The following is a 26096-nucleotide window of genomic DNA, read 5'->3' on the forward strand; positions in this document are numbered from 1 at the left end:
TTAGCTCTCACCTTGCAGGGGGGAAGGGCCTAGGCCATCAGTTGCCAGGAAACAGGGTGTCGGCCATTCTGTGTCCAGATCCCTGCACATACCTGCCCTCTAGGGCTCTGCAACGATCATACACCCTTATCCCGCCACCTAGATACTTAAGAACAGCATAGGGGAAACTGAGGCACCCCCACACTATTCAGAGGAAACATTAAGAACAGTCCCACTTCGTCACATGAGTGCAGGCACGAGCACTCGGCTTCAGGGCCAGGATGGCAGGGAGAAGGGAGAGCCCGCAGGGGAGAACGGGGCAGGGTACCAGCCTGGGCGGGCTGTGTTGGGGTTGGGGGCATCAGGCTGTGAATCTGAGAGACCCCAATAGAGCTGGCTCATGGGAGGTGTGAGGCCTCCCAGCCTCCTGGCTGATCCCTGTGCAGTCTGTCAGCAGATTGAAAGGCTAATGCTGCCAGGCAGGGTTTCCTGCCTGTGGAAGGGCGGGGTGGGCCGCCTGCCCCATGTGGTGTCTCCTTCCTGCTCCGTGTGCCAGCATGATGCGTGGCACTGGATGACTGACCTAGGGCTGTGGGGGGGAATGTGCCTGGTGCTGCTTCGTGGGGACAGCAGCAGCCGCCCTGGCTAGTCAGTGTGGAAACCTCCGCCCCCCTTTACTGGAGAGCTGGAGCAGCTGCCGAGGAGGAGCTGGGAGGAGGCCCCGGCATGGAAGGGGTAATTTCCTCATTAGCAGCCCCTCCTTTGCACACCCATCCATCCGAGGGGAGCAGCGAGAGGCCCTGTCTCTTCCCAGCTGTTCTCCCTGCGCTTCTCTCCAGAACTGCCTCGCTTTCCTTCCTTCCACGGGTTCTGGAGCAGCTTCCCTGCCCCAGGGGCCAGAGGCAGGGCCCGATCCTGGCTTACATCCCCCGTAGGAGAGCCCTGCCCGGGGCTGTGTAGAAGTGAGCCAGCTGGACCCTGGCTGGCAGCCCCCCTGCCCTGGGGGCCACTCCCAGCTGTGGTGAACGGGCACCAGTTGCTGCAGGATGTGATAACCAGCCACAGTGTGGCTGATAGCAACTGTGCTGATGGGCAGTGCATGAGAGGGAGGGGGTCCACGCTTGGAGCCAGACAGGCCCATGCTCGTGGCTCCAGAAGGAAGCAGGTATCTGCCATGCTTGTGTTTCCGGTGCATCGGGCTGTCCAGTGTGAGCCCCCTGCTGTCTCTGGGAGCCTCGTCTCAGAGGGGGATCCCACTGGCAAGTTCCCAGGGCTCAGATGCTCTCCCAGGAGGTGCCTTTTAGCCAGCAAAATGCCACCTCCTGCACTGGCGTACGTGCCCTGGGCTCCAGGGCAGCTTGTGAGTGAAGGGGAGAGGGATGCCCAGGATCTGCCACCTGGTCCCACTAGAGGCCCTGTGGCTTGTGCCTGGCTATCTCCCCTTCCCCCTTCACCAGTTAATCTCTGTTTGGTATCCCTTCCATCCCGCCTTTTCCTTCCCCGCTCTCCTGTCTGACCCCATCCCCTCACAGACCATGGGGATGAGCTCGGGGGAGGGGGATCCCTCCTGTTCTCTGGGGCTCAGGGGCAAAGTGTCTGGCAGGCCAGCGCGTGCCCCCTGCAGCATGGCGCAGAGCACTGATGACCCACGCTCGCCAGCACTATAGCCTCTCTTGCTCTCCCACCTGGCGCTGGGGACTCTGGATAGCTGTGGGCCACTGGATGGCCATGGGCTGCAGCATGGCAGCCGTTCCGGGCCAGGGGTTTGGGATTCAGGCACGGAATAGCAGCTCCACCTGATGCTTTAACATCTAGGAAGCAGAGCCTGGCACAACTCTGAGCTACCCTGCTATCTGGTCCCTCCCGGTGTGCCTGCCAGCTCCCCAACCTGGTGCATCACAGCCACTCCCTAGGGACTCCACCATTGAGCACCCTAGTGGTGGGGAGGGGGTCTGGGGCAGGCATGTTTACCCCACTGTGAGTGCCTGGGCTTCCAGAGCCCACACCAGGGCAGAGGCAACAAAGGACACTGGCTTCTTGGGGGCGGGGTCCAGCTGGCCTGGCACCTCCCGGAATGATGCTGCATGTTTGCAAAGCAAGCTCTCGGCTGCGGAAACGGGGGAGCTGGTGGCTGACCCGCCCCACACCATGCTCCATAGTCCCTCCTCCCCAGCCAAGTGCTGCATCATACGTGGGCTGCATCCAGCTTGATGCTGAAATCCAGTCCCAACCTGGTGCTGCTCTGTCCAGGCTGGAGTTGGGAGACAGGCCAGGAGCTGCCAGGAGGGAAGTGGGGACTGGGGGGAGCCTGGGGCCCTCGCCTGCTGGGCTGGCACCTGGGGGACTCACCCTCTGTTGAGTGGTTGTGGTGTGTGGCCAGGAATCTGGAGTGGGGTGTCCCCCTAGGGGGTTTATGGAAGGGAGTCCCTAGCTGGCTGCTTGGGGGGCTGATGGGGAATGGGCCCAGGTTACAGATGGCTGGAGGTGTTTATTCCACCCTAGCCCAGTCCCCCAAGAAACAAAGGCTGGGTCTGCCGGGATGGGAGCTGCCTGCCCCCGGGGGGGGATGCGGGTTCACCTTCTGCAATGGGGGCCTTTCCCCTTGGGCCTGGTCAGTGGGCTGCAGTGTTTGTTTGGCTCCATGCGCTCAGGGGGAGGGGAGGCGGAAGCAGGAGTCCAGGCTGGGTCTGGCACCACTGCTCCCAACCCTCAAAGGCTCCGTCTCAAACAGCAGCTGGTTTGGGTCAAATAATTTATTTTTAACAAACTCCATGAGAAATAGCTGCTGGAGCCAGTGGCTCCTTCAGCCCTGACACACCAGTCGGCGAGGCACTCCGGCTTGCTTGGGGCCCAGCTGGCTGTGCTCCTGCCCTCGCTTCCTGGGGTCTCCTGGGTCCCCACCCCTTGGGGCTGGGGGTCTTTGGGCTGCCCCCGGAGCGCTGGACTCCCGCTAGGCCTGGGCCTGGCTCCTCGCACCTGGCCCAGCTTTGGGGTCCCAGGCTGATCCCTGGAAAGGATCCCTGTGCAGAGCAAGGCAGGCGTGCTGCCTCAGCAACAGCAAGTGAGCCACCCTCAGCTCCTCAGCCAGGCCCAGGGCACTGGGCCCGCGTGGAGCCCGCGGTGCCCTTCCTCCTGCGTGACTGGCGCTGCCCATGGCAGCGCTCTGCAGACCTGTCGGCTGCCATTCTGGGGAAGGCTGCTCAGGGTGTCCTGTGGGGTGGGGTGGCTGAGGCCACTTTGCTGCAGTTGAAGCCCTGTGTCATGTGAGGGCGGGGGCTATGCTGTGGGGGCGGGGGGGGGGGAGATATTCTGTTTTGCCCAGCGTTTGGAGGGTTGCTGGAGCTGAGGTCTCTGAGCTGAGCACGCTGCCCCCCAGAATGCTCTATGAAGCTCAGAGCCCAGGTTCTTCACAGCCACCCCTGCCAGCTCCAACCACTCCCAAATCTCTGCCCTGTTCCCTGTCCCACCCGATATCCAAGGTGCTGCCCCTCCCCTACCTGCTGGGCTGGCGTGTGCCAGTGCTCACCGAGTGCTGGGCTGGCACTGCCGGGCATGCAGTCAGAGCTCGTCTTGTGGCAGGTCGGTGTGGGGGCTGCAGACAGAGTCTGACCAGGCTCCTCTGGCTCATGGAGCAGGGGGTCCCTGTTTGCCCCAGGCGAGGGGGAGCTGCTTCTCCCCAGGGTCCTCCCTTGGGGCGCCTAGTCGCTGATAGGAACCTGTGCCCAGTGCTTGGTCACTACACTGTGCCCCCTGCTCCCCCATTCTCTGGGCAGCCCAGTGTGGCTCTCCCGCCTTGGCGCTGTGTGTGTGTGTGTACGCGGGGGGGCGGTAGCTGGACATTGCTCCCAGCCATAGCCCTCCCAAAGGAAGGGACGTGGGGATCAGAGCTTGCTGTGAGATGGGACATCAGGAAATGGAGCCTCCCGCTCCCTGGCACGCTGCCCTCCCCGCTCCGGCGACTCCCTCCAGCTGCTGCAGCATCCAGGATAGGCCCGCCCCCCCCTTGCAGGCAGTGAAGCAGAGCAAACTCTGAGGGTGGGGAAGGGAGAGGAGGGGCATTGTGGGGGCAGGGCTGCGGTGCTTGGGGGGAGTTGCACTGGTGCATCAGGGGTGTCTGTGGACCCCATCCCATCAAAATCTCCGCAGGCTCCCTTTACCCAGCCCTTGGGCCATCCATTTTCTTTCCCCTCCAACCATCACTTGTGCCCCCTGGACAGATCTCTGTCTCTTCAAAGGAGTGTGACGAAGTGGGACTGTTCTTAATGTTTCCTCTGAATAGTGTGGGGGTGCCTCAGTTTCCCCTAGGCAGTTATTAAGTATCTAGGTGGTGGGGTAAGGGTGTATGATCATTGCAGAGCCCTAGAGGGCAGGTGTGTGCAGGGGTCTGGACACAGAGAATGGCTGACACCCTGTTTCCGTGACTACTGGTGGGAGCGGTGGGATCTACTGCACCCCATGGATGGCACTTCCTGCAGTAAGTGACTGGGGAGCAGTAAAACGAAGGGGGATTGACAAGGACCAGGCGTGCTGAAGGCTCAGAGAGGAGTGGTTTCTGGGGACTGTTAACCCCTGGGAGTGTTTGACCAGTGAGAAGGACTGTGCAGTAATGGGGTTCCCCTGGGGATTGCAGCGAGCGGTCCCGGGGCGGAGGAGTCTGCCGCTCGACCCTGGCAAAGAGGTGGTGACCTCAAGAAGGGCTGGCACACTAGGGGTTCTCCCTGGAAACCGTGGGGAGCTGAGAGCACACAGGCCTGTGAGTCCACAGCAACTTGGGAAGAGCGGAGTGATGGCCTGTCACCATATCCTTAAGAAGGACATTGTAACCCGGTGCAGAAAGAGAGGGTTGCGCATTGGAAAGTTCACCAAGGCACAGTTCATCGTGCAGCTGGAGGAGGATGACCACTCTAAGGAACAGATTCGTGACCCAAATGGGGCTATAGCAGGATCTGGGAACAGCTGGAGTGGTAGCCAGGCATCCCCAAGATTCCTGTCCCCTACCAGACGAGGGTCTTGACGATCGGGTTCCCCATCGAGGGATCGGAGATGGACGGGATTGGAGCTGAGTCCGAGAGAGCAAGAGGACTGTGAGAGACAGCGAGAGTCCAAGAAAGAGCTGCAGAAGCAGCAGCAGCATGAACTGGCGGTGGGGGCGTGGAGAGGCATAGGGGGACCTCCCAGGGGTGAGTGGGGATCGACCCCAGGGTGCCAGTTCCGCAGGGAACCTCAATACGAAATTGCTGCCCCTGGTTAAGGAGTGGGGGGATGTGGATGCCCACCTCACTGGCTTTGAGCAGGCTGGCGATTTGAACGAGGGGGACCCTGCGGAAAAGCCCTAGTGTCTAGCTTCCTTGCTGGGTCCCAAGGCCATAGACTCCGTCAGCCAGATGGGTGGAGAGGTGGACAGGCTCCCACTCCTGACCCCAACCTATATGTCTGTGTGGAGTCTCCTGGGGCCAGGCCCCTCGGACCTCCAGTGGGAGCGGAAGGTAATGGTCAATGGGGAGACATTCCTGGGGTGGCGAGATCCTGGGACAGAGAGAACTGTTGTCAGGCCCTGGGTGGTGCAGCCTCAGATGCTGAGGGGCTGTGTGAGCTGGGTGAGGGTCCCAGGGACGAAGCCCCTCGCCCTGCCTATGGCCCAGATTCCTGTGCAGACCCAGGAGGGGTGGGGCTGGCTGGTCGTTGGGGTGCTCCAGGATACCAGCTGCGAGACCCTGTTGTGGGGTGACTGTGTCTCTTTGGGACAGGATCCAGGCCCTGCTCCTGTAACATCCAAGGGTTTGAATTTGAATCCAGGGAACCAATTGGTGGAGAGGGAAATGGTCAATGAAAATACAGATGACCTGGCTGGCAGGGGGGAGGAGCCGCTAGGCTCAGGCTACCTGCCTGCCTGTAACCAGACCCCTGGGGCTCCCCGCCCCCCTTGCACACCGGAGAGGGGGCTCACGCTGGCTCTGATGCAATGAGGAAAGCAGCGAGCTCGCTGCCTACCCCCACTGGGACAGCAAGGGCAGCGCTGAGCACAGTGGGAGCTGAGACCCCAGCTGAGTGGGGAGAGACACAGGCAGGGCAGGGGATCTGTTGGGAGTGGCAAGGTGCTTGGTAAGGAAAGTTTGGATGAGCCAAGGCAGCCTTGTGAGCTGATGGCTGTGTCCAGTCAGCAGTGTGGGAAGGCGAGGAGAGTGGAAGATGAGTGTCCCTGGACCTTACCTGTTAGCTGGGTGGAGAAGTGTGACAGTGAAGGAAATAGAAAAGGAGTACTTGTGGCACCTTAGAGACTAACCAATTTATTTGAGCATGAGCTTTCATGAGCTACAGCTCACTGCATCCGATTAAGTGAGCTGTAGCTCACGAAAGCTCATGCTCAAATAAATTGGTTAGTCTCTAAGGTGCCACAAGTACTCCTTTTCTTTTTGCGAATACAGACTAACACGGCTGTTACTCTGAAACCAGTGAAGGAAATGTGCCTGTGTCTGTCAGGGGTATTGACTTGCCTATGGAGGGAGCTACCCTGATCTCCAAGCAGTTGTCTGTGACCAGCCTTGTGTGCTGGGACCAGGGGAAAGAGATTCCAAGCTGTGTGTTTGGTAAAGGAGAAAGTGTGTCCGGCTCTTCTTTGTCTGTGGAACAGACAGAAGGGTCCTTTCAGCCTGTGACGGTTGAGGATAGTGCAGTTGTCTCAGAGCTGGTTCTGGATTCAGCTAAAGCCCAGGAAGGGAAGGGTCCTAAGTTTGTGTCTGCTCAGGAGAATGGCCCTGAAACTAGGTCGCATCCAGTTAGTGTCTATGTAAAACCCCAGAGCCCAGACAATTCTGGTGCTTGTATTTTGCCTGTTGCTAGTGTGTTGTTGGCAAAGGGTGGAGCAACTCTGTCCAATCAGGGTGAGATCCTAGCCAGGATACAAGGAGAGCATGAAGGTGATTTGATTGTGTTACCTACTGAGGGTGTGGAAACCTGTAGCAAGAAGGAAAAGATTCCTGAACTTGTGTGTGGCAAAGGGAAGGAGAATGCTTCTGACCTTTTATCTAGGAAGTCTGTAAGTTTGCCTGAAAGGGGATTGTGTAGGAATCTACCTGATGGGCCAGAGGTAATTCTGGATGTAAGGGAGACCCATAAAGAGTCTGTTGTTGCTCAGGAAAGTGTTCCTCTAGAGCAAGCCCTAGGTAAAGAGGGTAAGAGCAGAATTTCTGAGAAGTGTGAATTGTTGCATCGAAAAGCCCTAGGGAAAGGAATCCTCATGGAGTCTTTGCAAGCAGTTTACTGCAGCTGAAGAGTGTGAAAGTGATTTAATCAAGAAAGTTTCAGTTCCTAACAGCCAGAAGTTTTCTGTTGTGAATGGATCCACTGACTTTCCTGTTGAAGGATCCAGTGTGGATTACTTTGAGAAGGTCTCAGATCACGTGAAAGCTGTTAAGAAAGTTAAACAGTCCTATAACCAAGTGGCTGTGTTTGGCCAGCTTGTTGGGGAGAAGACCCAATCCCAGTTTGACCCCCTGGGGTTTTGGGGGTGGCCAAAGGGCTCGGGCTGCATAAACCTTCCCACATGCGGCCTGCGAGTGCTATCGACCACCCCGGACCTAAGGGAGGGTGTGAAACTGGAAGGGCCTGGTGTAACTCCTACCAAGGAATGAGAGAGATGCTGGGGAATCCATGGGAACGTTGGTCTGTTCGAACTTCCCCAGGTCACCGGCTAAAGCGACCCCGCTCAGTTCGATCTCGAAGGGGGGAGAGATGTGACGAAGCGGGACTGTTCTTAATGTTTCCTCTGAATAGTGTGGGGGTGCCTCAGTTTCCCCTATACAGTTCTTAAGTATCTAGGTGGTGGGATAAGGGTGTATGATCATTGCAGAGCCCTAGAGGGCAGGTGTGTGCAGGGGTCTGGACACAGAGAATGGCCGACACCCTGTTTCCTGGCAACTGATGGCCTGGGCCCTTCCCCCCTGCAAGGTGAGAGCTAAAGGGTTGGAGAACAAAGGAATCAGGTGCCCTCCTGGCCCGGGAAAGGAACAAAGCCCAGGGGAGGAGGGGCTGGATGGCGTTTTCAGTTTGGGGTTGGCTGGGACATGGAGTGAAGGGCAGAGGAGGTTGTCTGGCTCACTGCCCTCCAGAATGGACCCAGCTGAGGGGTCCTGTTCTCTGCACCTACAAGCTCTGTTTTAGACCATGTTCCTATCGTTTAATAAACCTCTGTTTTCCTGGCTGGCTGAGAGTCACGTCTGACTGCGGAGTTGGGGGGCAGGACCCTCTGGCTTCCCCAGGAGCCCCGCCTGAGCGGACTCGCTGTGGGAAGCGCACGGAGGGGCAGAGGATGCTGAATGGTCCGAGGTCAGACCCAGGAAGGTGGAAGTTGTGTGAGCTGTGTGTCCTGGAGACAGTCTGCTCCCAGAAAGGAGACTTCCCCAGAGTCCTGACTGGCTTCATGGGGAGCAGTTCCAGAGCATCGCACGGGAACTCCCTGACAACTGGTGGCAGAGGTGAGATGTACTGCACCCCGTGAATGGCGAATGGCGTTTCCTGCCGTAAGTGACTGGGGAGCAGTAAAACGAAGGGGGATTGACAAGGACCAGGCGTACTGAAGGCCCAGAGAGGAGCAGTTTCGGGGGGTGGTTAACCCCTGGGAGTGTTTGACCAGCGAGAAGGACTGTGCAGTAATGGGGTCCCCCTGGGGATTGCGATGAGCAGTCTCAGGGGTGGAGGAGCCTGCGGCTTGGCCCTGGGAGAGAGAAGGACTTTTGCAGTAACAGGGTTCCCTTGGGGATTGCAGCGAGCAGTCCAAGGGGCGGAGGAGTCTGCCGCTCGACCCTGGCAAAGAGGTGGTGACCTCAAGAAGGGCTGGCACACTAGGGGTTCTCCCTGGAAACCGTGGGGAGCTGAGAACACACAGGCCTGCGAGTCCGCAACAACTTGGGAACAGCAGAGTGATGGTCTGTCACCGTCTCCTTAAGAAGGACATTGTAACCCGGTGCAGAAAGAGAGGGTTGCGCATTGGAAAGTTCACCAAGGCACAGTTAATCGTGCAGCTGGAGGAGGATGACCACTCTAAGGAACAGATTCGTGACCCAAATGGGGCTATAGCAGGATCTGGGAACAGCTGGAGTGGTAGCCAGGTCTCCCCAAGACTCCTGTCCCCATCTAGATGAGGGTCTTCATGATTGGGTTCCCCATCCAGGGATCGGAGCTGCGTCCGAGAGAGCAAGAGGACTGTGAGAGACAGCGAGAGTCCAAGAAAGAGCTGCAGAAGCAGCAGCAGCATGAACTGGTGGTGGGGGAGCGGAGAGGCATAGGGGACCTCCCAGGGGTGAGTGGGGATAGACCCCGGGGTGCCAGTTCCGCAGGGAACCTCAATACGAAATTGCTGCCCCTGGTTAAGGAGTGGGGGGATGTGGATGCCCACCTCACTGGCTTTGAGCAGGCTGGCGATTTGAACGAGGGGGACCCTGCGGAAAAGCCCCAGTGTCTAGCTCCCTTGCTGGGTTCCAAGGCTATAGACTCCGTCAGCCAGATGGGTGGGAAGGTGGACAGGCTCCCACTCCTGGTCCCAACCTATATGTCTGTGTGGAGTTTCCTGGGGCCAGGCCCCTTGGAACCCCCAGTGGGAGCGGTAGGTGATGGTCAATGGGGAGACGTTCCTGGGGTGGCGAGATCCTGGAGAGAGAGAACTGTTGTCAGGCCCTGGGTGGTGCAGCCTCAGATGCTGAGGGGCTGTGTGAGCTGGGTGAGGGTCCTAGGGACGAAGCCCCTCGCCCTGCCTATGGCCCAGATCCCTGTGCAGACCCAGGAGGGGTGGGGCTGGCTGGTCGTTGGGGTGCTCCAGGACACCAGCTGCGAGACCCTGTTGTGGGGTGACTGTGTCTCTTTGGGACAGGATCCAGGCCCTGCTCCTGTAACATCCAAGGGTTTGAATTTGAATCCAGGGAACCAATTGGTGGAGAGGGAAATGGTCAATGAAAATACAGATGACCTGGCTGGCAGGGGGGAGGAGCCGCTAGGCTCAGGCTACCTGCCTGCCTGTAACCAGACCCCTGGGGCTGGGTGGGCCAGAGAGATGCTCCCCGCCCCCCTTGCATACTGGAGAGGGGGCTCACGCTGGCTCTGATGCAATGAGGAAAGCAGCGAGCTCGCTGCCTACCCCACTGGGACAGCAAGGGCAGCGCTGAGCACAAGTGGGAGCTGAGACTCCAGCTGAGTGGGGAGAGACACAGGCAGGGCAGGGGATCTGTTGGGAGTGGCAAGGTGCTTGGTAAGGAAGGTCTGGATGAGCCTAGGCAGCCTTGTGAGCTGATGGTTGTGTCTAGTCAGCAGTGTGGGAAGGCGAGGAGAGTGGAAGATGAGTGTCCTTGGGCCTTACCTATTACCTGGGTGGAGAATTGGGACAGTGAAGGAAATGTGCCTGTGTCTGTCAGGGGTAGCCTATGGAGGGAGCTACCCTGATCTCCAAGCAGTTGTCTGTGACCAGCCTTGTGTGCTGGGACCAGGGGATTGAGATCCCAAGCTGTGTGTCTGGTAAAGGAGAAAGTGTGTCCAGCTTTTCTTTGTCTGTGGAGCAGACAGAAGGGGCCTTTCAGCCTGTGATGGTTGAGGGTAGTGCATTTGTCTCAGAGTTGGTTCTGGATTCAGCTAAAGCCCAGGAAGGGAAGGGTCCTAAGTTTGTGTCTGCTCAGGAGAATGGCCCTGTAACTAGGTCACATCCAGTTAGTGTCTATGTAAAACCCCAGAGCCCAGACAATTCTGGTGCTTGTATTTTGCCTGTTGCTAGTATGTGGCTGGGAAAGGGTGGAGCAACTCTGTCTAATCAGGGTGAGATCCTAGCCAGGGCACAAGGAGAGCAGAAAGGCGATTTGATTGTGTTACCTACTGAGGGTGTGGAAACCTGTAGCAAGAAGGAAAAGATTCCTGAACTTGTGTGTGGCAAAGGGAAGGAGAATGCTTCTGACCTTTTATCTAGGAAGTCTGTAAGTTTGCCTGAAAGGGGATTGTGTAGGAATCCGCCTGATGGGCCAGAGGTGATTCTGGATGTAAGGGAGACCCATAAAGAGTCTGTTGTTGCTCAGGAAAGTGTTCCTCTAGAGCAAGCCCTAGGTGAAGAGGGTAAGAGCAGAATTTCTGAGAAGTGTGAATTGTTGCATCGAAAAGCCCTAGGGAAAGGAATCCTCATGGAGTCTTTGCAAGCAGTTTACTGCAACTGAAGGGTGTGAAAGTGATTTAATCAAGAAAGTTTCAGTTCCTAACAGCCAGAAATTTTCTGTTGAGAATGAAGCCACTGACTTTCCTGTTGAAGGATCCAGTGTGGATAGCTTTGAGAAAGTCTCAGATGGAGAGAAAGCTGTTAAGAAAGTTAAACAGTCCTATAACCAAGTGGCTGTGTTTGGCCAGCTTGCTGGGGAGACAAGGTTGTGGAGAAAGGGATGTCTCCATGCTAGTTCTGTAAGTGAACACTATGTGGGCCAGGTCAAGATGGGGGCTCTTAACCAAGAGAGCCCGAATTGCAGCCCTCCAGACTGGAGCGCTGGGAGAAGACCCAATCCCAGTTTGACGCTTGGGGGTTTTGGGGTGGCAAAAGGGCACAGGCCGCATAAACTTTCCCATATGCGGCATGCGAGTGCTATCGACCAGCCCCGACCTAAGGGAGGGCGTGAACCTGGAAAGGCGTAAAACTGGAAGGCCTGGTGTAACTCCCACCAAGGAATGGGAGAGATGCTGGGGCATCCATGGGAACGTTGGTGGCTTCGAACTTCCCCAGGTCACCGGCTAAAGTGACCCAGCTCAGTTCGGTCTCGAAGCGGGGAGAGATGTGACGAAGCGGGACTGTTCTTAATGTTTCCTCTGAATAGTGTGGGGGTGCCTCAGTTTCCCCTATGCTGTTCTTAAGTATCTAGGTGACGGGATAAGGGTGTATGATCGTTGCAGAGCCCTAGAGGGCAGGTATGTGCAGGGATCAAGCTTGTGTAGACCAAGCTGGATGAGCAAGCATCTTAGAGAGGTAATTAAGACAAAGCAGAAAGCATATAGGGAGTGGAAGAAGGGAGGGATCAGTAAGGCAAGCTACCTTATTGAGGTCAGAATATGTAGGGATAAAGTGAGACAGGCTAAAAGTCAAGTAGAGTTGGACCTTGCAAAGGGAATTAAAACCAATAGTAAAAGGTTCTATAGTCATATAAATAGGAAGAAAACAAAGAAAGAGGAAGTGGGACCGCTAAAAACTGAGGATGGAGTGGAGGTCAAGGATAATCTAGGCATGGCCCAATATCTAAACAAATACTTTGCCTCAGTCTTTAGTAAGACTAAAGAGGATCTTAGGGATAATGGTAGCATGATAAATGGGAAAGAGGATATGGAGGTAGACATCACCATATCTGAGGTAGAAGCGAAACTCAAACAGCTTAATGGGACTAAATCGGGGGGCCCAGATAATCTTCATCCAAGAATATTAAAGGAATTGGCACAAGAAATTGCAAGCCCATTAGCAAGAATTTTTAATGAATCTGTAAACTCAGGGGTTGTACCGTATGATTGGAGAATTGCTAACATAGTTCCTATTTTTAAGAAAGGGAAAAAAAGTGATCCAAGTAATTATAGGCCTGTTAGTTTGACATCTGTAGTATGCAAGGTCTTGGAAAAAATTTTGAAGGAGAAGGTAGTTAAGGACATTGAAGTCAATGGTAAATGGGACAAAATACAACATGGTTTTACAAAAGGTAGATCGTGCCAAACCAACCTGATCTCCTTCTTTGAGAAAGTAACAGATTTTTTAGATAAAGGAAACGCAGTGGATCTAATTTACTTAGATTTTAGTAAGGCGTTTGATACGGTGCCACATGGGGAATTATTAGTTAAATTGGATAAGATGGGCATCAATAGGAAAATTGAAAGGTGGATAGGGAATTGGTTAAAGGGGAGACTACAACGGGTCCTACTGAAAGGTGAACTGTCAAGTTGGAGGGAGGTTACCAGTGGAGTTCCTCAGGGATCGGTTTTGGGACCAATCTTATTTAATCTTTTTATTACTGACCTGGGCACAAAAAGTGGGAGTGTGCTAATAAAGTTTGCAGATGATACAAAGCTGGGAGGTATTGCTAATTTAGAGAAGGATAGGGATACCCTACAGGAGGATCTGGATGACCTTGTAAACTGGAGTAATAGGAATAGGATGAAATTTAATAGTGAGAAGTGTAAGGTCATGCATTTAGGGATTAATAACAAGAATTTTAGTTATAAGCTAGGGACGCATCAACTAGAAGTAACGGAGGAGGAAAAGGACCTTGGAGTATTGGTTGATCATAGGATGACTATGAGCTGCCAATGTGATATGGCTGTGAAAAAAGCTAATGTCGTCTTGGGATGCATCAGGAGAGGTATTTCCAGTAGGGATAAGGAGGTCTTAGTACCGTTATATAAGGCACTGGTGAGACCTCACCTGGAGTACTGTGTGCAGTTCTGGTCTCCCATGTTTAAGAAGGATGAATTCAAACTGGAACAGGTACAGAGAAGGGCTACTAGGATGATCCGAGGAATGGAAAACTTGTCTTATGAAAGGAGACTCAGGGAGCTTGGCTTGTTTAGCCTAACTAAAAGAAGGTTGAGGGGAGATATGATTGCTCTCTATAAATATATCAGAGGGATAAATACCAGAGAGGGAGAGGAATTATTTAAACTCAGTACCAATGTGGACACAAGAACAAATGGATATAAACTGGCCACTAGGAAATTTAGATTAGAAATTAGACGAAGGTTTCTAACCATTAGAGGAGTGAAGTTTTGGAATAGCCTTCCGAGGGAAGTAGTGGGGGCAAAAGATCTATCTTGCTTTAAGATTAAACTCGATAAGTTTATGGAGGAGATGGTATGATGGGATAACATGGCTTTGGTAATTAAATATTCATGGTAAATAGGCCCAATGGCCTGTGATGGGTTTTAGATGGGGTAAGATCCAAGTTACCCGGGAAAGAATTTTCTGTAGTATCTGGCTGATGAATCTTGCCCATATGCTCAGGGTTTAGCTGATCGCCATATTTGGGGTCGGGAAGGAATTTTCCTCCAGGGCAGATTGGAAGGCCCTGGAGGTTTTTCACCTTCCTCTGTAGCATGGGGCACGGATCACTTGCTGGAGGATTCTCTGCTCCTTGAGGTCTTTAAACTACAATTTGAGGACTTCAATAGCACAGATATAGGTGTGAGGTTTTTTTTGTGGGAGTGGTGGGTGAAATTCTGTGGCCTGCGTTGTGCAGGAGGTCAGACTAGATGATCATAATGGTCCCTTCTGACCTAAATATCTATGAATCTATGAATCTATGGATCTGGACACAGAATGGCCGACACCCTGTTTCCTGGCAACTGATGGCCTGGGCCCTTCCCCCCTGCAAGGTGAGAGCTAAAGGGTTGGAGAACAAAGGAATCAGGTGCCCTCCTCGCCCGGGAAAGGGACAAAGCCCAGAGGAGGAGGGGCTGGAGGGAGAGTCAGTTTGGGGGCTGGCTGGAGACATGGAGTGAAGTGCAGACGTGGTTGTCTGGCTCACTGCCCCCCAAAATGGACCCAGCTGAGGGGTCCCGTTCTCTGCACCTACAAGCTTTTTAGACCATGTTCCTGTCGTCTAATAAACCCTCTGTTTTCCTGGCTGGCTGAGAGTCACGTCTGACTGCGGAGTTGGGGGGCAGGACCCTCTGGCTTCCCCAGGAGCCCCGCCTGGGCAGACTCGCTGGGGGAAGTGCACGGAGGGGCAGAGGATGCTGAATGGTCCGAGGTCAGACACAGGAAGGTGGAAGCTGTGTGTACTAGAGACAGTCTGCTCCCAGAAAGGAGACTTCCCCAGAGTCCTGCCTGGCTTTGTAGGGAGCAGTTCCAGAGCATCGCCTGGGGACTCCGTGACAGCTGCCTAGTGAGGCCAGTGCCCGTCCGTGTGTGTGGTGATGCTGTTGTGGAGCTCGCGCAGCGTCACAAACAGCCCCATTGTGCTGAGTGCAGGCGGGGGTGGCACGGCGGGGGGTGGCACTGAGCGCAGCTCCCTGGGGAGAAGGGGGCTGGATGAATAGCAGGCTCTCTCCGTCCTTGGGTGACCTCCCCACTCTGCTCTGCTCCCCAGCTGGAGGCCACGCTGGACCTTGCTGAGCGGCGCCAGATCCGCTCGGCCATCCGGGAGCTGCGGCGCCAGGAGCTGGAGCGGGACGAGGAGGCTCTGGCGTCCAAGCGCTTCCGCTCGGAGCGCGGCAGCCACCGGCAGGAGAACAAGGAGAACTGGCTGCGGTGAGTGCAGGGGCAGGGCGCAGGCTGGGGCATGGGCTGTGGGCCCTGTCACACCTTGTGGGCAGAGCTGAGCTGCCCTCTCGAGCCCAATGGGCCAGGTTTATGGAGCAGAGTCTTTGCCTCTCCCAGTGGGGATGGCAGTGCTCCTGGCAGGCAGCTCGGTGCTGGCTGAATGCTGCTCCCTGGATACCTGTTCCTCCTGCTGTGGGACCTGTGTGTGCCCCTGGTCCCCTCAGAGGAGAAGCTACAGCTCGGCTTAGGGGAAGTGCCCCCATCCTGGCATCATACTGTCTTGGCCCCTCCCTGCGTGCACCACCGGGAAGCTGAGGGTGCACTTGGATTTCTGGCACTGGGGGGACAGCCCCGTTCCCCAGCCTGCGCCAGGTGGGGCACTTGCCCCCTGCCAGCAGCCTGCGTGCCCCTTGTCAGACTGTCTCTCTGCAGGTCTCAGCGGCTGGAGGAGGAGCAGCAGAAATCTCTGGCACTGCTCTCTGGGAAGCTCGACTCCATCACGGACGTGGAGGAGCTGACGGCTCTGGTGAGTTGCCCTCCAGGGCGTGGGCTGCTGGCTGCCCTCTAGGGGAGGGATTGACCCTGCTCTGGCTCCGTTCCTGGAGGAAAGTCTGCACTATGCCCTGGGCATGGAGTGGGGAGGATCTGGTGCCAGCCAGGGTGCCTGCTGCTTTCCAGCTCAGCTCCTGCCACTCCCCCTCCTTTCCTGTGATCAGAGCAGGCAAGCACGAGATGGGGAACTAGGACTCCAGGGTTCTGTTCCCAGCTGTGCCCCTTAACCTGAACCAAGGTCACACAGCGAGTATGTCCTTGCCCCTCTCTGTGCCTCAGTTTCCCCTTGGTAAAACAGGCCGGGGGGCGGGTCCATTGCTGTACACTTGCTACTGCTCGCACGCTCTGGTTAGGGGTCCCCCGGTCTCCTCAGCGCCCTCTCCCATCTGCTCACTCTCCTCCGCTCCCACATCTTCCCTGTCCCATTGCCTTCCGCTCCCATCAGCTACCCTGTCTGAGCAGTGTGCAGGGGAGCCATGGCCAGGCAGTTCCTGAGCAGCGCCGGGCAGGCTGCTGGCAAGGCGCAGAGAGCTCGGCGGGCATGGAGACCCCGGTGCCAGGAGCACGGTGGGTACTTGCCATAGTGCCAATGGAGCAGTGAGATTGGGACCTCTCATGACCCAGGCCTGCCACTGCCACAGCCCCTGCCTCTGGGCATGGCGGGTGGGCAGAGCTGTGCATATGGCCACGCGGTGGGCAGAGCCGGCTGTCGACTAGCATGCTCTGGGGTCTGCCTCTTGGGGGCTAGAGCTGAAGGAGCAGGGCAGTGGAGGGTGTCCCGCCAAGGGGACCTGAGTCTAGGGCTCCAGTGTCCTGGTGGGTGGGAGGTGAGGAGGATGCAGATGGTTTAGTCTCCCACTGGCGTGGGGGGGTGGGCGGGAGGAAGAGGCTGCCGGCTAGTTTGCCTGGAGTGTGAGCTCCTCCCCAGCAGGTGCTGCACCTCCCACTCTTGCACCCAGTAGGCAGCGTTCAGTGAGAGCGTCTGGAGCTCTGTTCCCCAGGGGTGGCGCCTGACCACCTGACCGTGGGGAAACTGAGGCAAGGCCTTCCCCAGGTACCATGGGGAGACTGTGGCAGAGCTGTCACTAGAACCCAGGAGTCCTGGCTCCCAACCATCCATTGTAACCTGCTCTGTGCTCCCTCCCTTCCTGGCCCTGGTATGGCAGGGCGAGCTTGGTGCCCGTGCATGGAGCAGCTGCAGAGGGTCATCTGGGAACCTGCACTGTGCCCGGCTGATCATACGCCTGGACAGGATTCCTGGCGGCTGCTGAGCCAACCTGGCCCGTGTGGGAGTGGGCTGCAGCCGAGCCTGGGCGCTCCCTCCCCCATCGTGCCAGGAGCCTGGGGCGGCCGTGGAGCTGTGAGAGCCCATGTTGTGTCCCTTTCTGCCACAGCTGCGAGGAGCCGGCGAGTACGAGGAGCGCAAGCTGATCCGGGCCGCCATCCGCAAGCTGCGGGCCAAGGAGATTGAGGGTACGGCCCTGGCGCACCCCCCTCCCCTGGCTCCCTGCACAGGCCTAGCTTGGCGCTGCCCTGAGCCAGCTACTCGTTAATTGGCTCCTTCCTTCCTCCCTTCCAGCTGCAGCCTCGGCAGGGAGAGCCCACGGCAGCCAGAAAGGGGAAAATGAGCCCCTGGCCTCCAAGGGGAAGGAGAGCCCGGACGGGGGCAGCTCTGTGGTGAGTGGGGTCAGGGGGGCTCTGCAGGAACTGGGAAGCCTGGGGCAGAGGGTTCTGTGCAGTGTGTTAGTGCAGGGCTCTGCAGTGAGCCGGGGGATGTGCCCACGCCCGGATGTGCTATCACTACACTTGGGGGCAGTCTCCCGCATGTGCTGGGCATTGGGCTGGCTCCATCTTGTCCCAGGCTTCCCCCCACGCATCCTCAGTGGCCTCTAGGGTGCCCAGTGTTGCTGGGTGCCATTCCTCCCTCTTGCATCCCTGGGACCCCACAGCCCCATGGGTAATCACCACGGTCCCACCCTGCCATCCCTGAGCCCTGGGGGGTGGGGCTTTGGCACTGGGGCAGGTGGGTTTCCCACAGCTGCTCCAGGCAGTGACGTGGGAAGGGGATCTGTGCCAGGGGGACCTTGAAGCTTTCTTCCTGAAAGCAGGAGTGGGGTATGGGGAGAGACTAGCTGAGCCTGAAGTCTCCTCCGCCTGGCCAGGGCTTGTGGGAGGCTGGGGGACCGTGCCTGCCCCTGCAGCTGCTCTGTTCCTGCCCGAGGTGCTGGGCCTGCCAGCATTAGCCTGAGAGCTGCCCTGCATGCTCACTGTCTGTGTGACCCAAGCGCTGGGGACTGGCGGGAGCTCCCTTCCTGCCAGATAAGGGCAGCAGGGGCAGGGCCAGCCTTGCCCAAGTGGCCTGCCCACGTACCCGTCCTGCCTGCATACCCGGCCCCCGCCAGCCCTGCAGAGAGCACTTGAGAGAGAACCTCCTGGGGCTCTTCAGTTCTTGCCCCCCCCTTTGAGAGAAGGGCTGGCTTGGGTGGTGGGAGCTGGGCTGAGCCCTCTCTCTGTTGCCCTGGGGACTTCCAGCCACTTTCTCCCTGGGCTGGATTCGAACCTGCCCCCCCAGAGGAGCATGGCAAGCTGCTGAGGGCTTGCTCCAGGCTCCTGAGGAGATGTGTAAGAGGGTGGCCTGTATGTCCCTGCCCACAGGGCAGGCCGGGCTGTGGGGAGCACTGAGCCCTCCCCGAGGGAAGCCCATGTCCCCCCCCTTGGACTCGGGGCTGGCCAGGTTCTCAGCATCTCTGCCTTCATTCAGGTGTCGTGCAGGCTACCCACTGCAGGCCTCAGGCCCGCCTGGGGGCAACTTGGGAACTCTCCAGAGGGAGGGTCAAAGCAGGGCTAACGCAAACGCCCAGTGCTGGGGACTGGGCAGGGACAGCCTGGAAAGGGGCCCTCGGCTGGGTGCTCCCTCTTGCGGGGGCTGGCAGCCTGGCTGGCTGTCCTGGTGCTCACTCTCCTGTCCCCTGGACACAGCCAGAGGACCTGGAGGAGCGGGAGCGGATCCGGGCTAAGATCCGGGAGCTACGCAGTGAGCAGAGGAGAGAGCCCCAGAAACCGGATGCCCAGGGTAAGTCCATGCAAATCCTGCCACCGGGGCCCAATTTCCCTAGGCAAAGTCCTGCCCCGGGGTGCCGCGTCCGTCCCGTCCCACAGCCTTCTTCCCCTAGCGGGATGGGGTGAGTGGGACCCCACCACGCCCTGCCCAATGGGGTTGTGGCCTGTAGGGGCTGCCCTATGTGGGGAGCAGTGGCCCTCTCTCTGGCAGGGAGCGTTGGACTGGGGCAGCAGCCCCTTTCCCAGGCTGCAGTGTGTGGTCGGGGCAGCACCCCGTTTGCTGCTGGGTCCTAAGCAGGGGTCTTGCCCTGGAGGGACTGGGCATGGCAGTTGGTGTGTGGCAGAGAGCCGTGGGAGAGGGTTTGCCCCAGTGCGGGGGTCGCACTCAGGAGGGGCTGGTGGGGGCTGTTTAGCTGTGGAGGAGGGTGGGGGGGACTTTCCCCCATAAGAAGCTGGTTCTCTCCCCTGCAGACCCGGCCTCGGGGACCCTGCTGCTCCTGGACCCGCTGCCTCCCCCGCACTGCTCCTCGTCCTCGGAGCTGGAGCCACAGCAGAGAGCCGATCCCCCGGAGCGCAGCTCCCAGAGCCCTGAGCCCGGCCCAGGGGCAGAGCAGCCCTGCGCGAGCCTGACCAGCCCTTGCGCACAGGAGGGGGACGGCGAGGGGTTCGGCCAGCCAGAGGCAGGGGGCAGTGGGGAGCCCAGCCAGGGGGAGCCAGAGCAGCAAGAGGCACCTGCAACCACGAGCGACAGCTGCCCAGCGGAGGAGACCTGCCGGAGGCTGCCCAGCAACAGGAACCAGAGCAGCCAGGTAACGAGACAGCTGCCCCTCCCGGGGGGCCTGAGGAACGGTGCCCAGGACCGGGCTGCGGCTGCCCTCTCCGCTGGGCCTGCGGGCTGGCAGGTAGAGTGCGGCGCCTGCCGCTCCCCCTAGCGGAGCCCACGGGCTATATGTGGCAGGCGTGACTGGAGGGCTGAGCCGGGCACTACCAATGCTGGCCGCTCGGCAGCACACGGGGCGAGCCCGGTAGCCGCTCGCCACAGGGACCCGCTTTCCAGGCCTGAAACAGGACGTGAGCGAAATGAGTCTGGGTCTTAACACATCCCCATTTATCAGAGACACAAAACTACCCTGTGCCTTGCAAGGTCAGCCCTCGCCTCTCCAGGGTCCCAGAGTGGCATGGCAGGGGGCTGCAGGTCAGGAGTGAGGCACATCGGTGGAGCTGGGGCTGGATTATCAGGGGGCTGAACAGTGGGATCGAGGGGGGGTGGGCAGAGCCAGGGGAGGGAGGCAGAGCTGGATTGGCAGGGAGCTGCGTGGTGGGATCGAGGGGGGTGGGCAGAGTCAGGGGAGGGGAGCAGGGCAGGCACTACCCAGCACCTCTCACCAGCACCATCTGGCTCCTGTCAGATTGAGGAGTTGCTGGGACTAACCCTACACTCCTCCTCTCCCTTTCCCCAGGTCAGCTCCTGTGTCAAAAGCCAAGCGCCCGAGAAGCCAGCCAACGCTGCCAACAAGACGCGAGCTGGTAAGAAGCAAGCGCGGCGCCATCCCCTCCCCCCAGCACTTGCTGTGCCTGGCTGGGGCCTTGTGGTCAGGGAGCCCCTGCCGGGAGTTGCACCGGTAGATGGTGCTGTCACTAGTGTATATGGACTGGGTGCGTAGGGACCTTCCTGCACCAAGTGAGGGCTTCCTTGTATGCTGGGGCACCGAGGCTGCGAGCTTCTCTGCAACAGTGCCCCCTCTCCAGTGGCGCTGTGAGCTTCTCCACAGTAGCTCCCTGCTGGCCATGTTGACTTCTTACATCGGCGGGACCCCTCTCTGGGGGTGTTTTGCAGACACCCAGCAATGCTTCTGCTGGGGGTGCTTGGAGCTCCCCTGTGCCAGTCTCCCCCTTGGTGCTGTCATCTTCCCCACAGAAGTGCCCCTTCCAGTGTGGCCGTGCCATGAACTGCCTTGTTCGGGGATGCTGCACGCCCCCCGCCCCACAGCAGTGCTTCCCTCTGGGCTGGCTGCAGAGTCGCTCGGCGCTCCCTGCGGCGGTGCCACCCTCCAGGTGGGTGGTGTGGGTGGGCGGAGCTGTGGGCTTTCTTGCAGCAGTGCCAAGGTAGTTCAGTAGGGGGCGCTGTGGGCTCCCAGCTCAGTGCTGCCCTCCGGGGGAGGCGGAGTGGCCTTGCTGGCGCTCCTGGCCAGCCTGTGTCCTCCTTGCTCCAGTCTGGCTGTTTGAAAGAGTTGAGCCTTCTGTGACGAACCTCTGGGCTCCTGGCCGGGTCTGTGCTCGAGCTGGAGGATGCCCCCCCCCGCCTCCTGGGGTGGGACAAGTGTCCCTGGCAAAACCAAACCACTCCTGGTGCAGAGTGAAGGCAGGGGGCACAGACACGGCAGTGCCTTGGGAGACTGGTCCATGCGTGAGAGTCCTTGAGGGGGTACCCCCTGTGTTCCTGCCCCCTGGGGACGGGATGGGGGTTTCTGGCCTGTGGCCCCTCCCTGACCCTGCTCATCAGCTGCCCCTGGCCCCGGTTGATGTGGGAGCGGGCTGGGCTGGTGCTGCTGACATCCCCTGGCTGCTCGCTGGGCTGCTGCAGGGCCATGAAAGGGAATCCATGTGTGCAGCAAACTCCGGCCTTTACATTCTTTAGCCCAATAAGGCTGGTGGCTCAGCACCGCTCTGTGCTCTCCTGGCCCTCCACCTCGCTCTGCTGGCTGGAGGCGGCTTAGCGGGCCTAGCGGGGGAGCCAGGCTCCCAGCTCGGGGGACCGCCCTGCGCTTCGACTCATAGCACAGGCCTGCTGTACCAGGCAGCTCCAGGGGTTCTCCCCATTGTGCGCCGGCTGCTGCGGCTTGAGGAGCCCAGGGAGCTGGAGGAAACAGCTGAGATCCTGGCCCTGGGCAGCCCCCCGACTCAGCCTGCCAGGGTCTCCGCTAGACCAGGGAGGGGCTGAGATGAGCCTGGAGTTCCCTGCAGGACAGGTGGAGCAGGGTTCGTTGTGCATAGCCCTTCTCCAGTGCCCTCCCGGGGGGATCATCTCTGTGACAGCACCCCTGAGCTTCCTGCGCATTGGTGACAGCACCCCAGGCATTGAGCAAGGCCGGGCGTAGGGTGCAGACTCCCTGGCAGCGGGAGCGAAGGGAGTGAGCAGGAGGGGCGGGGAGAAGGCCTGGAGACCTACAGTCCTGGGGTCTGCCCAGAGCAGGGACAGGCACCACACCATGCCTCACTCCAGTCAGGGGAGGGCAGGCCCCTCTCCATGGCCAAGAGGGGTCTGATGGTTGTGATGGGGACTCCTGTGGAAGTGGGTCAAGCCCCCAGGCCTCCAAACAGAGGGTGACTCCTTGGCTGGGCTGGGGCCTGGCCGAGGTGGGCTCAGCGTCCCGCTGTGTGAGCCTGGCTCTGTTGCGTGGTGCCAGGCAGGTGCTGCGGTGCCCGTGTCCCTGCCCGAGAGCAGGGGGCCCTGGGGATGACAGTGCCAGGGCAGCGCATGGAGCAAGAGATCGCCTGTGATCGCTGCTCTGGGAAGGGGGACATCTCCCACAGACCCCATGGCAGCCCCTCCCCTTGGCTCTCCCCACAGGGTTGCTCCCTGGCAGCGTGGCCTGCTGGACTAGTCCCCAGCCCAGTCTGTGTGGCGCGGCCGGTCGCAGCAGAGGGCATGGGGGCGCTGGTGTCTGGCGGCACAGCGCTGTTCTCTGTGCTCTGGAGGGGCAGGGGCCCTGGTTTGGCCAAGTGTAACCCCTGGAGCCAGATTCCCAGGGCAGCCGTTCACGACTACCCCTGCAGGTGGGCTTTCCCCGGGCAGTGCCCAGGACTGGTGCCACTAGCTGGTGAGGCGGGGTGCTCATTGGAGGCCCAGGCAGTGGGGGCACGAATGCAGTCCGTGCAAAGGGGCTGGTTCTGCAGCCAACCCTGCACTCCTCGGGCGCCTCTGCAGGAAGTTGGCTAGGTTCCCCCAGCCTGGCAGCGCCCTTGGAGGGGGGGGGTGGGTGGAACGTGGGCACTGTCCCTGAGTCTGCCCCGGGCTGCCCCACCTGGGGACTCTGTGTGCTCCAGAGCTGGGGGGCAGGGCTGCAGTCTGGTGCCCTCTGCTGGCCGTGGGCCTGCGCTGGCCCAGATTAACTCACCCCTGGCTGAGGGCTGGGTACCTGTGGGGCAGGGCGGCCATGGGGGTTTTGCCTGGCTCTGCGACGGGGGGGCCCAGCTGCACTGGCCGTGGGGCGGGCCTCGGGTTGCTGTGCTCAGAGGTGATGCCTGGTGCTGCTGTTCTAACATGGCTCTCCTTGACTGGGCTCTCTGCATCTCCGAAAATGCTACCTTGGACTGGTCCTTTCCAAACACTGTGGCTGGCAGCGCCCACCCATGATGTGCCAGGAACCCCTGCCCGCCAGGATCTCTCCCGCCACACCCACATGCCATCTGCGCCATTCTCCCCGCTCCTGGCCCACAGCACAGGTAATGCCCTCTCCTCTTGCATCCAGCGTGCCCTCCTTGCTCCCTGGCCTTTGCTCTGCCCCATATCCTTCCCTCAGAAGCAGCCCTCGGGAGGGGCTCTCTGTGACACTGCCCGCTGCTGCTCTAGGGGTGCAGTGGGAGGGAACCCCAGCCCTGGCTTCTCTAGAGAGCATGACAGCCGCCCTACGGGATGTGGCACCTGCCCTGGTGGCATGAGAGCTGGTGCAAGGCTGCCTCTCCACTCCCCATCCTGGGGTAATGGGCTGGCAGGGTCCTCCTGAAACCTGACTGAACTGGGGGTGGGGATGCCACGCGGCCCCTCCCGGGCAAAGCGCACCAGTGCCAGTCAGGCTCTGTGCCCACGGGAGGGTGAATCGCTCAAGTCCTCACTCGGCTCCTGTCTCCCCTTCCAGAGCCCGCACGGGAGCAGCCCTTCCAGAGAGCCAACTCGGTGCGGGAGCGCGTCCGCAAGTTCACCTCGGATTCCCTGGCCCAGCCTGGTCCCAGGTCCTGCAGCCAGAAGTGGGAGACCCCTGGCAAAGGCTCCTGGGTCCTGCAGCAGCAACTCCTGCGCCCCCAGGGTGCCTGGGGCTCAAAGGCGGGCGGTGCCCAGTGCACAGCAGACTTACCCAGCAGTCCTCGGTGCGGACTCAGCCCAGCGCCACTGGGCCATGCTGCCCTCCGGGGAGCCAAGGAGGGCTCGGGGGGCCCCCCAGCCAGCAGTCGTGTGGAGCGCCGCACCTCCTCCTCGGAGGCAGAGGCTGCGATTGCCGGGGGCCCAGCCTGCCCTAAAGAGGAGGGCAGCTCTGTGGGGAGGAGCCAGGCTGGCCAATCACAGGGCAGCCTGCTGACGTCCCCCCAGAGGCCCATTGAAAACGCCGAGGGAAGCTCGTCCGGCACAGAGGAGCCTGGCGCCCACTCTGCCTCTCTGCCCAGCCGCCCGGCCCGGCCCCAGCCTCCTGCCTGTGGCACCAAGGCCAGCGCCAGGGACGAGGACCCCATGAAAACACTCTTCACCATCGAGATCAAGGATGGCAGGGCCCAGCCTGTCAGCAGCCGCGTCGTGGGCGCACCGGGCAGCCAGCGGGCAGGTAGGTTCCACAGCTGCCACAGCGGCCAGGCTGAGCTCTCGACGTGTGGGTCTCACGGCTGTGCTCCTGGGAGAGCTGGGAGCAAAGGACAGCCGCTGCTGAGCATGCCCAGGTGGGGCTGGCTCTGCAGCCTTTGGGGGTGCAGCCTAGCCCTGGCCCCCGCCTGGCTGCCCGCTTGGGGTCCCTCTGCCACGCTAGGATGCCCCACAGTTCCCCCTCTCTCCAGGGCAGATCAGTGGGGCTCACGGGAAATCAACAGAGCCTTGACTCGCTCTTGGAGCTGGGCTGTATGGCCCCAGGGCTGGCTGCCCCTTGTCCCAGCCAAGGGAATCTCGGCTCCAGCCGAAGGGCTGTGGGACGCTCCCCGGGCACTGGGTCCCCTGGCTGTTCTGCTCCTAACCCCCAGGGAGGGATTCCTCCCAGTCCTGCCCCAGAGCTGGGGAGCGCCTCGGCTCCCCTCACTGTGGAGCAGGCAGGTTCCCTGCTGGGGAGTCCCCTGCCAGGGCTGGGGGGTCCCTGTGACTCTGGACCCTCCCTGTGCAGAGGCCAGCTGTGCCATCAGCTAGGGTGAGCTTCGCTCTGCATGGTGAGCCCTGGCGCTCGGGGAATGGACTCTGCCCAGATCCTGCATGGGCTCTGAGAGGGCTGGGGGCTGTGTCCTCTATGGCTCGGCAGCTGGTGGGGTGGGGGCGGGGGGGGTCAGATCTGAGTCCTGTATGGTTCCGTGGGGTGCTGGCGCAAGTGCGATTGTTGGGGGTGGGGGGAGTGCTGAGATAGCCGCGGCCGATGCTGGCTGCCAGCCTCTACTCTTGTGCCCTCCCTTCCTAGAGCTGACCCTGGGGCTGCGGAGCTCGCCCATCCGGATCAGCAGCACCGGCACCGGCAGGGTCAGCACGGCCAGCAAGGTGAGCCCCCCCCACACCGCGTGCACGCCAGGGCTATGGATCCAGCCAGCGCTGCTGCCCCTGCAGGCCTTTGAGTCCTGCCCTGCCGCACTCTATGCCAGGTGCCATCTGGGCACCTCCTGCGGTGCAGGCTGTACCTGGGGGGGTGGGCGCTTTAACAGCGCGGTCGCCCTGCCCTGCGCAAGGGAAGGATGCTTCAGCCCTTGAGCTGGCAGGTGCAGGAGTTTGCCAGCCCTGGCTGTCTGGGTCCGGGGGAGCAGGGGGCACAGAGCCGGTGCCAGGCACTATGGGGCTCTGGCTGTGTGAAGGGGGTGGGGAGGGAAACAAATCCCTGGGCCTCCACTGGCTCTGCTGTGAAATCAGATCCATGGGCCCTGTGGCTCCCTGCTGGGATTGGCCCAGGCCTGTCCCCAGCCCCCCAGTGTATTTGGGGGCTTGCAACTCAGCCCGGCGAGCGCCTGGTGGGGAGCTGTTGTGGCTGCCCCCCCCCGCCCCCCCCGGTGGCCAGGTCAGAGCAGTGTTACTCCAGGAGCTCTGTGATGGTGTGGTCTGTGTGAGGGGTGGCAGCCCAGCGTGAGGAGTGTGTCCCCATCCCCCACACCCTCTGGGGATCCTGGCCTCACTCTGGGGTCACATGGGGCCAAGTGACCCCATGAGCCACAGGACAGGACCCCAGAGCCCTGCAGAGTGCGGGGTGGTATCTCTGCCCCAGACCCCGCTGGGTGCAGCAAGAAGCTGCCCGTGCCGGACCCTGCCCATCATGGCCCTGGAGGGGGATTCTTGGAAAGGACTGGAAAACGGACCTCTTCCGCC

At 59.8% G+C, this 26096-nt stretch overlaps 1 protein-coding gene across 5 annotated transcripts in view; it reads left to right on the forward strand.

Annotated features, from left to right (window-relative positions):
* The window catches only part of SMTN (smoothelin), a 58449-nt gene that overhangs the window by 11797 nt on the left and 20556 nt on the right, over positions 1-26096 (forward strand). For 3 of the 5 annotated variants that reach the window (XM_043529990.1, XM_043529989.1, XM_037878421.2), the window contains exons 3-12: positions 15057-15217; positions 15662-15755; positions 17176-17254; positions 17361-17458; positions 18761-18854; positions 19313-19650; positions 20302-20368; positions 23186-23287; positions 23701-24378; positions 25207-25283. In XM_043529990.1, the coding sequence (XP_043385925.1) occupies positions 15057-15217; positions 15662-15755; positions 17176-17254; positions 17361-17458; positions 18761-18854; positions 19313-19650; positions 20302-20368; positions 23186-23287; positions 23701-24378; positions 25207-25283 (1788 nt within the window). Of the gene's footprint in view, positions 1-15056; positions 15218-15661; positions 15756-17175; positions 17255-17360; positions 17460-18755; positions 18855-19312; positions 19651-20301; positions 20369-23185; positions 23288-23700; positions 24379-25206; positions 25284-26096 lie in introns of all 5 variants that reach the window. The other 2 variants (XM_043529988.1, XM_043529991.1) reach the window with 1 other exon arrangement.

Source organism: Chelonia mydas, chromosome 15 (genome assembly GCF_015237465.2).
Source record: "Chelonia mydas isolate rCheMyd1 chromosome 15, rCheMyd1.pri.v2, whole genome shotgun sequence".
Taxonomy (NCBI): Eukaryota; Metazoa; Chordata; order Testudines; family Cheloniidae; genus Chelonia; species Chelonia mydas.